The sequence below is a fragment of the Emys orbicularis genome, chromosome 6 (assembly GCF_028017835.1).
Source record: "Emys orbicularis isolate rEmyOrb1 chromosome 6, rEmyOrb1.hap1, whole genome shotgun sequence".
NCBI lineage: Eukaryota > Metazoa > Chordata > Testudines > Emydidae > Emys > Emys orbicularis.
The window spans coordinates 35231452-35245527 of NC_088688.1; the positions used below are offsets into that span (position 1 = coordinate 35231452).

The 14076-nt window shown below is 44.0% G+C and overlaps 1 protein-coding gene across 1 annotated transcript in view; it reads right to left on the reverse strand.

The window, feature by feature from the left end:
• ANKRD55 (ankyrin repeat domain 55) overlaps nt 1-14076 on the reverse strand; it is a 71595-nt gene that overhangs the window by 28740 nt on the left and 28779 nt on the right. The window contains exons 5-6 of the mRNA XM_065406672.1: nt 8845-8905; nt 4723-4851 (exon numbers count right to left, since the gene is read on the reverse strand). Of these exons, the coding sequence (XP_065262744.1) occupies nt 4723-4851; nt 8845-8905 (190 nt within the window). The remainder of the gene's footprint in view (nt 1-4722; nt 4852-8844; nt 8906-14076) is intronic.

Consider the following 14076-nt stretch of genomic DNA (forward strand, 5'->3'; position numbering starts at 1 on the left):
CTGTAGGCAGAGGAAGTGTATTTATCTCCCACCCACACACAATAACTGTAATGGGGCATGATGCTGTAATGGTGTATATTTTAGCAATATCTACCCACGCTGCCTCTTTTCTGTGCCTTCTGGCACAGGTTTCTTTACCATGCCTCATGTTTCATCTGCTGCTTTCCCAGGAAAGAAAGCACAAGGCCCTATTCAGCTGAAAACAGCTCCTGCAGCTGCTGGCTTTGGGAGTTCTCTAGGCCTCTTGTGCTCCGCAGATGTTTAGCGCAGCTCTTACGGGAAAAATATCCCTGCTTCAGCAGCTCCAGAAGTGGTTACTAGACATCCCTTGCCACTGCTGCCTCCACAGCACAGTCCTGGGACTCCACCTCTGGACTCTTGTGAAAAAGTTTGGGGGTATTTTCAGAGTTCCCCAGATCTCAGACTGTGGCAATGAGTCTAAGCACGTGTCTGTAAGCTTGGCAGGAGCTTTAGACAGGCCAAAGCCTTATCCTGCCTGACAGCAGTTATTAGCCGCTATCTGCCCTTATATTGACAGGGAGGTAGAGAGAAACAGTTGTCAGATACTTTTCCTTGGCTAAGCTCAAATCAGAGAAGAACACTAAGGCCTGGTTTACACTACAGTTAGGTGGATGTAAGCAGGGCCGGCTTTAGCAGGTGTGGGGCCCCACGCTGGGACACAAATTGTCTCGCGCCCCCCCCCCCCGCCCCAACCCCGCCCCAGCCCCACCCCAAATCTGCCCCCTCCCTGCCCCATTGGATTCCTCCCCAAATCCCGATCCTGGCCCCACCCCCAACCCCTCACTGCCCCATTGGATCCCTCCCCAAATCCCCACCCTGGCCCCACCCCCAGCCCCGCCCCCTCACTGCCCCATTGGATCCCTCCCCAAATCCCCGCCCTGGCCCCGTGTCTTCCTCAAGCACGCCACATTCCTCCTCCTCACCCCTCCCTCCCAGGCTTGCGCTGATCAGCTGTATGGCGGCGCAAGCGCTGGAGGGAAGGGGGAGAAGCAGGACGCGGCTTTTTTTTTCCCCCCGCTCCGCCGGCAGCCCCAGACGTTGCGGGGCCCTCTTAGGCACGGGGCCCCATTCCGGGGAATTGGCTGAATCGGCTTAAAGCCGGCCCTGGATGCAAGGCAGCTTATGTTGACTTAATTATGTCAGTGTCTACACTACAGCCTTGTCCCGCTGAGGTAATTGCCCTACTACACCGACAAACATACATGACATACACAAGAAGTGTAGGGCTTATGTCAGTGTAGTTAGGGTGATTCAGTGTCTACCTTACATCAGGTGTCTTGTCAATTTCATGGCTCCATACTGCTGCCGGGAGGCTCCCCACTCAGGGAGGTGAGAAGCCTGGGCAGCTGTCCCCCTCCCCCGCTCCCGCCAAGAGCTGGGTGGGGCAACTGAGCGCCAGGCGGGAGGGTTCTTAGCCCACCAAACTGCCCTCTTCCGTCAGAGGAAGTGCTCCTAGTGAGGACATGCATCACTGACAGAAGGAGGGAAGTATGGACATCAGCCACTGCAGTAATTACTGTGCTGACTTTAAGTCGACCTAACATAGGTCAATTTAGGGCTGTAGTGCAGCCATGTCTAAGAGCCTATGCCTGGTCCAGATATTTAAACCTGCCCATCCCTCTCCACTCCACACCCCCAAGAAGTAAAGACTGCGAACCAGCCGGGTTCACTAACAGAAATTTCACAGAACAAATCACAGCAGTGAAACACCACTTATTCCCTCTGCTCTCAGGCAGGCAGAAAAGTAATCCAGCTGTGAGTGGGTGACTTGAAAGGAGCAAGAGCAGGGATTTGTTAACCACAGGAAACTGAGGGCTTATTTGCACCATTCAACCTCCCATGTTTTCCCAAAACATGCATTGCACATTTGTTGTTCTGAGAGGAAGGTGTGGGGGGATATGGACTGAGTAGGTATGTCTACACTGCACACTAAGCTGGGGCATCCACACACAAATCAATCTGACTTGGGTCAGCAATTGCTCAGGACAAGTATCAGGGGGTAGCCGTGGTAGTCTGTATCTACAAAAACAACAAGGAGTCTGGTGGCACCGTAAAGACTAACAGATTTATTTGGGCATAAGCTTTTGTGGGTAAAAACCTTCAGATGCATCTGAAGAAGTGAGGTTTTTACCCACGAAAGCTTATGCCCAAAAAAATCTGTTAGTCTTTACGGTGCCACCAGACTCCTTGTTGCTCAGGACACAGGTCCTAGGACCCTGCAAATGGGGTGGTTCAAAGCCCACGTCCCAGTGAGACTTAGGTCCAACCCCTGTCATTTTGCAGAGTACACACAGGTCAAGCTGCAGACCGAAGCCAGGTCTGGGTAGCGCAGTATGAATACATTAGCATGGCTCAGAGACCTGGGTTCATCAATTGTAAACCCACGTTTAGAATGCAGTGTGGACGATCAAGCATGGGCTTGGAAACACCAAGTCCACAAACCTGGGTCCCACAGACCCATGCTTAGTGTGCAGTGTAGACATACCCAATAAGGCTTCCACTTTGCCGTTCTTTTGGCTAGCTTGGCCCTTGACCCTCCAGAGCTTGCATGGTACAGAATTTCAGAAATTTTCAGCTGGATGGAACCTACACTGGAGCAAATGTACAAGAATTATTTAATAACTATTAGAAGAGATCCCTTTGAAATACCAAGGCAAAATCTATATGACACAATATAGTTTTGAAATGATCAGAAAAATATGAAATCAGAGAGGAAATGTAGTTGAAAGTAATGATACGTATGGAGGCCACACCTGAATTCTATTCCAGACAAAAACGTTTTGATATATTTTAAGCATGGTAGAGTTAAGACCAAAAATGTGAGAATGGGGATGTTTAGTCACAGTGTATCTTCTCCTTGCAATTTGTGTTTTCTGTTTATAGGGTGACCAGATGTCCCGATTTTATAAGGACAGTCCCGAGTTTTGGGTCTTTCTTATATAGGCTCCTATTACCCCCCACCCTCTGTCCCGATTCGTCACACTTGCTGTCTGGTCACCCTATCTGTTTATATGATACAGAGATGTTTTGAATACTTACTATAACTGTCACTGTAAATCAATAAAAACGTACAGTAAAAGCTTTGTCATCAGGCATGTTGGGGAATGGGGGGGTGCCAGTTGGTCAAAAATTCTGGTTAAGTTATACTTACCAATGGAGGGAGTTCGGGTGTGGGAGAGGGCTCGGGGCTGGGGCACAGAAGGGGGTGTGGGGCACGGACTCTGGGATGGAGTTTGGGTGTGGGAAGGGGGCTCGGGGCAGGGGTATGGAAGGGGTTTCAGGGTGCCGGATCCAGGCAGTGCTCACCTCAGGTTGCTCCCTGCAAATGACGACATGTCCCTGCTGCTCCTAGGTGGAGGCCTGGTCAGGGAGCTCTGCGCGCTGCCTCAGCCCGCAGGCGCCGCCCCCACAGCTCCTATTGGCCATGGTTCCTGGGCAATGGGAGCTGCGGAGCCAGCACTTGTGGCAGGGGCAGCCGCAGTGCACAGATACCCAGTGGCTGTTCCTCTGCCTAGGAGCAGCAGGGACATATTGCCGCTTCCAGGGAGCCACGCGGAGCTAGGAAGGGAGCCTGCTGGCCCTGCACCAAGCGGACTTTTAATGGCCCGGTCAGTGGTGCTGACCGGAGCCATCAGGGTCCCTTTTCGACCAGGGCTTCCAGTCAAAAACTGGACACCTGGCAACCCTATGAAGATTTGTATTGGGAGATATCAAATGCCAATTTCTAGAGCTTTCCGACTGGTAAAGTGCTGGATAACACAGCTTTTATTGTACTTGGATAATTGTAATGTAACCTACAGACAGAACTCATATTTAGCATTAAAAAGTTATCTGAAGCAAAGTACATGCAGGACACTTACTTAAACAGTATTATAGATGATACCGTATCAATTGCTTAACATGATGCATCCTAAGGAAACCATTCACTGTTCTATAGGCTATTATTAATTATTATTTTAAGTATTACTATAGTGCCTAGTCATGTCTGATATTTTCTATCTTTAATGAGTCCCTCAGTAATTTCTTAGCTGTTGTACATTTGGGGGAGCATTTGTGATGGGTAGTAGAGACCCTATGAGGTCCCAAAAGAGGCTCCCTGATTGCCCCATGTAGCAATGATTTGTTTATAACTTGATAGGAAGAGTGTTTAACGTTACACTCTACTTAATGAAGTTAGGATTTCCACAGGATGAGAGCTTCAAGCCTTGTTACTGTCCTGTAACAACAACATTTGCCATTTTATACTACATGTATGTTATTTTATCCTCAGTGGTCTGGAGTCACTGGTTTACAGCCCAGTTCTGACAGGTGTGGAGAACTCTGGCCCTGATCCATCAAAAACAGGCATATCCTTAACGCTCAGCACGGGACTAGTTCCAGGGACATAAATGCTTTGCTGGATCAGGGCAAGAGAGCTCAGCACCTTGCAGCATCAAGCCCGTATTTAATATTTGTTAATAAAAATGGTGTTTTGCCATAGGAAACATGGGCTGGATCCTCAGCCAGTATAAATTGGCACAGCTCCACTGGCTTTGAGCAATGCAGGCCAGTTTACACAGCTGGGGATACCTGCCCTAGGTCTTTCCAACTTTCAAACTGAAATTCTTCTTCAGTTCTGATGTCCCATGACTTAGAATTGCAAACAAACAATCATTGTAATGCACATGGCGTATTGTTAAAATATTGGTAGAGGGCCCTCACCTGTACTGCCCAGTGAAGAGCTGTTTTAAAGTCTTTGTCCACCAGAGTTGGATCTGCTCCTTTCTGCAGCAGGGTTTGCACATGCTGGGGCCGATTGTGGAAAGCAGCCCAGTGAAGTGCAGTCATTCCCTTAAAAAATAAATAAATAAATAAAAATCACAATCCAAGACAGTAAAGAATTATCATTCACAGGAAGATTTAAAACTTCAAAGGATTTAATTTTCCTTTTAATTAGAGATGAGTTGGACAATTTGGAGATCAGTCTGGAGTGGGGAAATCCACCTTCTCAAGATTGAATAATTTGAAGCAGTTTCTGGCTTAATGGGGTTGTATCAAAAAAAGAAGTAGCCAATAAAAAAAATTGACTACTATAGAAGACTGATATAAAAGAGGCATGTATCTAATATTTGTAAATGTTTATAGCCTGCTTATATTATAAGTAATACATCAGTCAGAAGTATAATAGGTTACTCACAGGTTAAGGTTTCTATACAGTTTCCAGTAGAAAGCCCTCTTTTAAGCTTGTATTTTATCACAATGCAACAGCCTTATCTCTAACTCACAATAATTACTATGGGCTAGATTCTCAGCTGGTGTAAAGCAGTCTAGCCCCACTGATTTCAGTTTGTGCCAGCTGAGAAAGTGGGCCAATTATTTTAATAGTAATCTCAAAATAAAAACACATCACAGGCACCATTTTGAAAGAGAACAAAAAAACAAAACGAACGGAGAACTTGATTCTCTGCTCTATCCAAGCTGTCCTTATACAGTGCAAACTGGTCTTAGCAGACCAAGAAACCACCTTATATGTGCACATTAATCAGCATCAAAAGCAAGTCCACATGCACACTTTAAATCTCTGTTACACACTTTTCCTATCAAGTTGCACAGGCATCAATGACTACACAATGTGTGGAAATCAGTTCCATTGTTTCTCTTAGTTTCCAAGAGGGTAAAAACCCAAATCATGTAGAATGGAAGCGAAATTAAAACTTCAAATAAAACTCCACAAATTAGAATACAAGCTCCCTGGGGAAAAGACCTGTCATTTGTTTTGCCTGTATGATGCCATTCGTGTGTACAGAAACGGTTGCCAATAAAGTCCAAATTCCTTAACATTAGTTTCTCTCGGCTCATCGGGTATGGGCAGGGGTTGGGAAGTCCAAATACAAATAGGGAGGAGACAGCAGTCAAACCAGGTTTTGGTTATTTTGGTTTTGCAAGACTTCTTCATTGGGGTTTTGTTTTTTGTAAAAATAAAAACAAGGGTTAAATCCAGCCCCATTTAAGTTAATGGGAGTTTTCCCATAGACTTCAATGGTGCCAGGAGTTCACCCCAGGGACCTGACACTGCTGATGGACACTGAAAATCCTGGGACTCTTGACCTGAGCAGTGTTTTCCACCCTGAGAAGTGGGTATGAAGCTAGTTCCGGGGAACAATGAGTCAGTGTAACCAGGGCAAGCTCCTGGACTCCAGATCAGTCTCCTCTCATCCATCTGCTGATAAAAAGTGGTGAGTGTCCCCTTGAAAAGTTACCCACCTCCCAGCTCCCATTTTGGCCCCTAATGAGCAGGCCTGCAGGCAGCAGTTCACATACCTAAACTTCTTTGCTGCCGTCTGTGTCCCCTCCAAAGGTGGCATGTAATGTATTATTAGAAAACTAATAACTCCCTGATCATTAATATTTGCATGTGATGTACATACAATAAACCCACCAAGGAATTTACAGATATGTGCTGGAAATATGTTCTGAAAATGTATTTGTCGACCAGTGCCAGTTCCAGACAAAGAAATGCACTTGAATGAGTCTCCAGTATAAATTAAGCAAGGTGTGATCAAAGACAAAGAAAAGCACATTGCCACGCAAGTTAAACAAAGCCATCAAGAGAGCAAGTGGGGACAGATAATCACTTTATAACCTTGACAGGGGTTGGAAACTGCACCCTCAGGAAGGCTTCCTGAGGAATTGTGTGCCTCTGATTTTTGTTCAGCTGCCCTGCTTCTGGGGGGATTTTCGATACACATCATCTCCTGGTAGCCTCCACTGAAAGTCCTTAGAGATAGCCACAGTCATAGAAACAGTGCAGCTGCCAGCTGTATTTCTTACTATTTAATGTGGTTTTTTTTTTGGGAAGTGGTTTTATAAAGTTACCGAAAAACTTGAGTGTTTTCCTTTAAATTGGGCAATAGCTAGGAGAAGAGCTTGCTTAGTGCAAACAAACTCTGAGCACATTTCCAAGCAAACATGAATAACCAGGGGTCTAGCACAGAGCCTTCAACCAAATATTGATGCCAAGTGGTGTTTAATATACTTCTGACCCTGGAGATTTTAGGTTGAACGTGGTAACACATACAGAGAAAGTGTTGAGGATTCCAAGTGTCCTTCATGGTTCACATTGGACAGTTTTAATTCTGTGCAACTTGCTGACAATATAACCCCACATTTTCAACATAGGGCCAAATCCTAGGTCCTGTTCAGGCTGTTGTAAGTCCCATATAGCCAAGTAAATAGGCTCTGCAAACCACAGTGCAAATGGGCACGAAGTACAAGGCAGGAAGGAAATTTGCAAGTTAGTGCCCTTCAGCAATGTCCTCAAGCTGCTGCCGGGCTGGAAGACACACAGTTGAAACAATGCACCGGATTCTCTGTTGTGTTCTGGCTCCTTTGTGCTGAATGGATGGAGCAAGTAAGCAGCCAGATGTGGCAAACTGCGAGTTCCTCTGGTGTGGGATGTGGAGCCAGCATATCTAATCCATCTCCCTGGCACAGGGGTATATTTAGTTGGTGTATGATTAAGGACCATAGCAATCTGGCATAAAATGGTTGCTGTAACCTACAACAGGGCTTCAGGCAGATCTCCCAAGAACCATCTGCCTGATAGTGAGATGCTCAGTGAAGCAGAGAATCTGTCTAACTTGAAAATAAGCAAAGAAATCCCTATCTTGGCAAGTGAGGTAGGAAGGATGTACAGGGAAACATAACTGGTGGCATGTGGAGGGAGTGGGTTTATCAGCCCAGATTCCATTTGCATCTGCCAGCTCCATTTGAGAGTAGTCAGCCAGGAGATCCATGGTGAGGCAATCCACCATGTATATAAACGGTGAAAAATGAAACCGGCTTCTGTAAAGTGCTCTGAGGCCATTAGATGAGAGGTGCTAGATCAGTGCAAAATATTATAATTAGGGCTGTCAAGCGATTAAAAAAAATTAATTGCAGTTAATCGCAGTTTTAATCGCACTGTTAAAGAATAGAATACCCATTTATTTAAATATTTTTGGATGTTTTCTATATTTTCAAATATATTGATTTCAATTACAACACAGAATACAAAGTGTACAGTGCTCCCTTTATATTATTTTTATTACAAATATTTGCACTGTAAAAAAGATAAATAGTATTTTTCAGTTCAACTCATACAAGTACTGTAGTGCAATCTCTATCATGAAAGTTGAACTTACAAATGTAGAATTATTATTTTTACATAAAACTCCCTTCAGCAGAGTGAGCCCTCGTTTGCAAGGGAGGGTGGATTTTACCTCGACTTGGTATGCAGTGGGGCCGGGGATGGAGGGAGGGGCGGGGAAGGTTGATGCAGGTAGCGTGGGCTTGCCAGGCCACTACTCTCTATGACAGCATTTTATCAAACTTTTTGTGGTGGCGACCCTGTTTGGACAAAAAATATATATATATATATTTTTTGACCCTCCCCACTAGAAAAAATTGTGACCCCCCCTATCTTCAAACCCCCCCCCCCCCTCAGGGCACGGGGCTTCCCCACTTCAGGGTGCGGGGCTCTGGGCTTCAGTTGCTCTTGGGGCTCCAGCATCTCTCGGATGCGGGGCTCCAGCTCAGCTTGGGGCTTCAGCCCCCTTCACTGCCCCCAAGCTGTGGGCTGGAGCGTCAGGCCCCCTCCTGCAGTGGATGCCTCCCTCCCCACCCAGAGGAATGTGATTAACGCTTTAATTTTGTTTTCAGTTAATCGCAGGCATTAATTGCGATTGACAACCCTAATTATAATTTACTATAATAAAATCAGTAGTTCTGTGGACCCATTTTAGGTGACAGGGAAGCATATTACCTGCTACACGGGACCATTACAGCTGGTGCATGTTTACTCACCTCATTGTCCCGATGATTAATGTCACTTAGATGCGATTGCTGCAGCAGCACTGTTAGAAGCCTGTGGAAGCAAAGATATATTTAAAATGCTACATTCAAGGCTAAAACTGGATGAGAGGTTTTTAGAGAAAACAGAACCCCCAATTGAAAGCAAAATTAATAGCAGTGATGGATGTGAACCAGAACCCCAGATCTGGTACGTGTTCATGTTTGAAAGCCAAACCCAGATCCAGTTCTGAAGTTCGTGGCTTACTCTATGTCTAACTAAAACCAAAACACAAACTCAACACTTGGAATCAGAGATCACCTCTACACAAGTGCAAAAGCGGATACAATCAGGAATAATTCCAGTGCTAGTTTCCAAAATAGTAAATGGGCATTAATATATCAGAATGTAGTGAATGCCTGAGCCATTTTTATAGCCTAGAAATCAAAAGAACTATTCATTGTGATCCTGTTTTAAAGTTTTAAACAAACATAAATGCAAATTTATTACCTTCCTATTACACTTTTGTATTCTTTGATTAAGAAGCCCCTATACGCACGCACACACAGAGACAGGGTTAGATTACGGGTCACAGTCTCTCTGGTGGGAGTAAGGCAATTATTATGCCATAAACGGGAGTTTATGGAGCACTACATCTGTTTACTATAAACACTCCCATGTTGTGTAATAGTTCTAACTATTCTCTCCACATGAGATGTTGGTTTTTCACGTTATGGAGCCCTGAAATTGACAAGACAGCCAACAGCTGACGTAAGTAACATAGGGTACGTCTACACTACCCGCTGGATCGGCGGGTAGCGATCGATCTATTGGGGATCGATTTATCGAGTATAGTGTAGACGCGATAAATCGATCCCCGATCGCTCTCCTGTTGACTGCTGAACTCCAGCTCGGCGAGAGGCAGAAGCAAAGTCGACGGGGGAGCCACGGCAATCGACCCTGCACCATGAGGATGCGAGATAAGTCGAACTAAGATACATCGACTTCAGCTACGCTATTCTTGTAGCTGAAGTTGCGTATCTTAGCTCGATCCCCTCCCCCCAGTGTAGACCAGGCCATAGTGTCTACACAGACACTGCGTCGCCCTAACTACACCGACATAAGCCCTACGCTTCTCATGGAGGTGGAGTTATTATGTTTATATAGTAGGGCACTTACATCAGCAGGACCAGGCAGTAGTGTGTACACTGACATAATCGGGTTGACATAAGCTGCCTTACATTGACCTAACTGTATAGTGTAGACCAGGCTGTAGGTGGAGCAATGTTTTATAACCTGAAAGATTTTGCCCCAGGATTTTTATAATCACCTATCAATTACTGCAGTTAACTCTGAAAATAGTCTGAAGTCACTGGATTTGGAGGAGGCAGAATTATGTTTTATAGAAGGGCGCTGAGCATTCATTAAAGTGTGGAGATGGCAGGGTTATCCAGACAATCTTGTCACAACCTCATATCTTGTATCGGAATCAGCCAACATAGACCCTTATACCAGAGTAGAATCCATGTGACACTGGCAGACGGAAGGGTCTGTGCTAGCAGAAGCCCATTGTCAGATTGGGACCATAATGCTCACCCAAGTCATGGTGAGTTATGTGAGAGTACTTGCTCCCCCTTCAAACAAAATACAAGAGAAAGGCTCTTCTCTCCTTTGAAATCTTTTACTCCACTTCTTAGCTGGGCAATCCTGAATTGCTTACAGTATATTTTCTGCATCAAGTTGTCCTAGAATGTGTTCTATCAGTCTTAGGTTTAACAGAAGACAGGCTATGTAACTAAAGCAATAAATACATGTCCAAAATTAGAACATTAGTTATTTCATACCATTCTATAAACACCATTTGATAAATTCAAAGCCTATCATTCTTCTACAGTATTCCTGTGGTATACCTCATGCTCATCTGAAAACAGGTAAAGCTCAGGTGGATGTATGATTAACTTTAGCAGTGTGGATTGCAAAAATATAGCCAACTGTGACCCTGCAGCATCATCCCACTCCTGTCTCTTTTCTAGCCACAAACCACCCAGAGACCTTCTTCTGGTCAAACACCTTGTGCAATTCATTCACAGTCTTCTTCTCACCACCCTTATAAATGTTTGCAGGTCTATATTTACAATAGCATACACACCTCCAGTCAGTCAGTTCCAGACTCAGACCCTAATGGGCCCGCCAGTCTCTTCCTTCCCCCTGAGCACATCCTTCTTGTGCCTTTTCTACCTCTTGGGTAATGGGCTAATTAGCCTTTGGGGCTCTTCTCAGCCCATCCCAATCTGTCAATTACTAGGCACAGCTTTTCCTCTCAGGTTTACTCCATGGCAATGTAATTGGTGATCCAGTGATCAGAGACCTGGTACAGATGCTGTCGCCCAGAGCTCTGCCACACAAACCTATAATGAAATGCAGTCCTGCCATTTATTTAGCTGTTTGTGCATTAAGCCTGAAAAAAATCATTCTGCAGTCATGGATTGCAAGCTATTAGACAGTACAACTGTTTTAAAGATGCTGCATTTGAAACTGCTTAGTGATCATTTGCAGAAGTTACAATTCTCCAAGGGGGCAAAAAAATGATTTGCTCGGAAGTGACGTACCAACGTGGCAGAACTAGGGTGTAACACCCCCAGATTCTTTTCTAACCAGATACTCTCTTCAAAAGTATTAAATCAATTAAAAATATTCTGCCAATGCAACACCAGGGCCTGGACTCAGACTGGTATGATCACTAAAAAGCAAACGGGTGTTACAGCCCTTTCCTGAGGCATGCAGCCAATTGCATAGTCAGCCCATGTTATAATGGACTTAAAAGTCAGGTCATTTTGAGATTGCTGCAGGCCTGAATCTTACCTGTTCTGGGCGTTAAAGGGTGTAGATTTTTTTTTTTTGGTGGGAAGCAGAAGAAACATTTTTGCAGTAAACTGATATAAGTAATAAAACCCCAGACTGACAGCTCAGAAGTTTGGTATATTAAAATAAGTCCAGGTGGAAATGGATTAGTGGGTAGAAAGAAGGAGAGGTGATCAAAAGGTGCTTGATAAATTCATCTATCACATGGCTCTGTAATTTGTTACATAGTTCCACAAATTAACATGGGATGTAATCGATGAAATTAGTATGTATGTGTGTGTAAATATACATACAACCCCCCCCCAACGCTGAAATTCTGCAACCACACAGATGAGCGGTGCTAATTTTAACTACACATGTAGCATGTGGAGAGTCAGCAGGGTCCTTTTATTCCATTTCTCACTGAAGGCTCAGCCACTCTACGAAACACATATTGAAGTTTAAAAATTTGCCAGCCCTTGTGCCTGAAGTGTTTAAATGGACTGATTACAGCCTGTCGATTTCAGTGTGGTCTGTGTGCTGCTAACTATTCCTCCAGCGCATTGACTCATAACAATGGGCTGCCAGTTCTTAAACTCAGATGAGGAAGCACTTCATAATTAGCCACTGCATTTTGTCTTCCTTTCAAATCTAAATAGTTGGCAGAGAGCAAAAATGAGTACAAAGGAAAATTTCACTAATGGGTATGGCACTCCAACTGTGCCTTCTGGTAACAGGGCAATCATATCCAGAACTAATTTTGTTGACTTGGGCTAATAAGACAGAAGAAAAAGAGCTGAGCAGCTGGCACACTCCTGTGTGGAACAAAGGTCTGCTTGTTTCCATGGGGACTGTGAAAAAACTTCAGGGAACTCTGTGTGCTGCTGTTAAAGTAAATTACTGTTTCCTTTCTAATATCTGCATGTGCAGCGTTGCACAAACATAGCCTTTTCTCTTCGGAGGCTTTGTGTGATGATAATGCACTCTTGCTCTGAAACCTTCCAACTGTACCATCCAAGTGATGCATGAAAAACAATTATGAAGGTGCAAAATTAATACATACGGAGATATTATAGACTGTCACAATACTCACCTGTAACTTGAACATCAAGTTACAGCTTTGCTGCTTCAGATGTGTCAAACCGCCACTAAGTTCTATGGGTTTCTTGCAACTTACATTTTCAACCAGCCTTTTTCAGCTACCCATAAATGATTTACTCAGGAGAGATTTTGCATGAATTTAATCAGCTTATATAAATCAGGACTTGAAAGGCTTTAAGAAGCATTCCTGTTCACAAAGGAAACTATGATACAAATAGCACATTTGCTTGTGACTTGCTTTGGAGAACTGCCCTTCAGACTTTTTGATACATCTTTAGTAACAGTTGTCAAAAATCAACTGTATTACATCTTACCTGATCCTTTAAAACTACTTTCCATAGAATGAACCAAATCTTAACAAAGTTGGTCTTTTGGACAACTTTCCTCCCATTCATAATCCCACAGGTTGCCTCCCCTCCCAATAATAAACTATTATATTCAAAACAATAAATTATATATACACGTTATATAACAGAAACATGTTCTATGACTGGGGCTCCAGGGCACTATAATACTAATAAATTCTAATACAAATATTTATTATTTAATGCCATTAACATCATCCATATAATATTGTGGCAGCTGTAGCAATTACTTACACGAGAAAGTAACATTAGGAAGATATTTAATTCATTTTTAACTGTCTTTTAATGCAGCTGGAAACGAGGAGCCAGAACCATGTGACCAGCCACCACTCCATTAACCACGAGCAAGAACCACATTTTGGGAACCTCTGCTTTAGCATATAACCTATAACATTTAATTTATATAATATGCAGTGGACATAGCGGGCAGGGCAACTGCTTTTGTGACTCCTGTTGGGAGACCTGCATTTGTAAATCATGCTGAAGCTTGAGTTAAAGAAGAACACCCTGAACACTGGCACCAAGTTAGCTAGGGAAAATACAGCATTGAACTATCATGGGAACAAATTTCCTGTGGTATTTCTAGTATAGAGGACGGCTTGATCACGTTGGTGGTGATTGTTCACTGTGGGAAATCTGGAGCTTCAGCCTCCATTCTGAGTTCCATTGCTTTTGTGAGGTTTAAATCAGATTCTTCACCCTGCCTGAACATGTTCCTGTAAAACAAGTGCAGCACAAAGAGCCCTAGACTTAGGTCTAAAGTCCCAATAGCCTCTTCATTTAAATGTATGATAATCACCAGATGAAATAGCAAATCACAAGAGTAATTGCCACAGCTAGCTTGCCTGCCTACGCTGCCTCCAATCAGTCAATCTCCATGGTCTTTTGGTGACTATGTACCGGACCAAGGAGATGTTTTACTCAAATAAGCAAACGCCC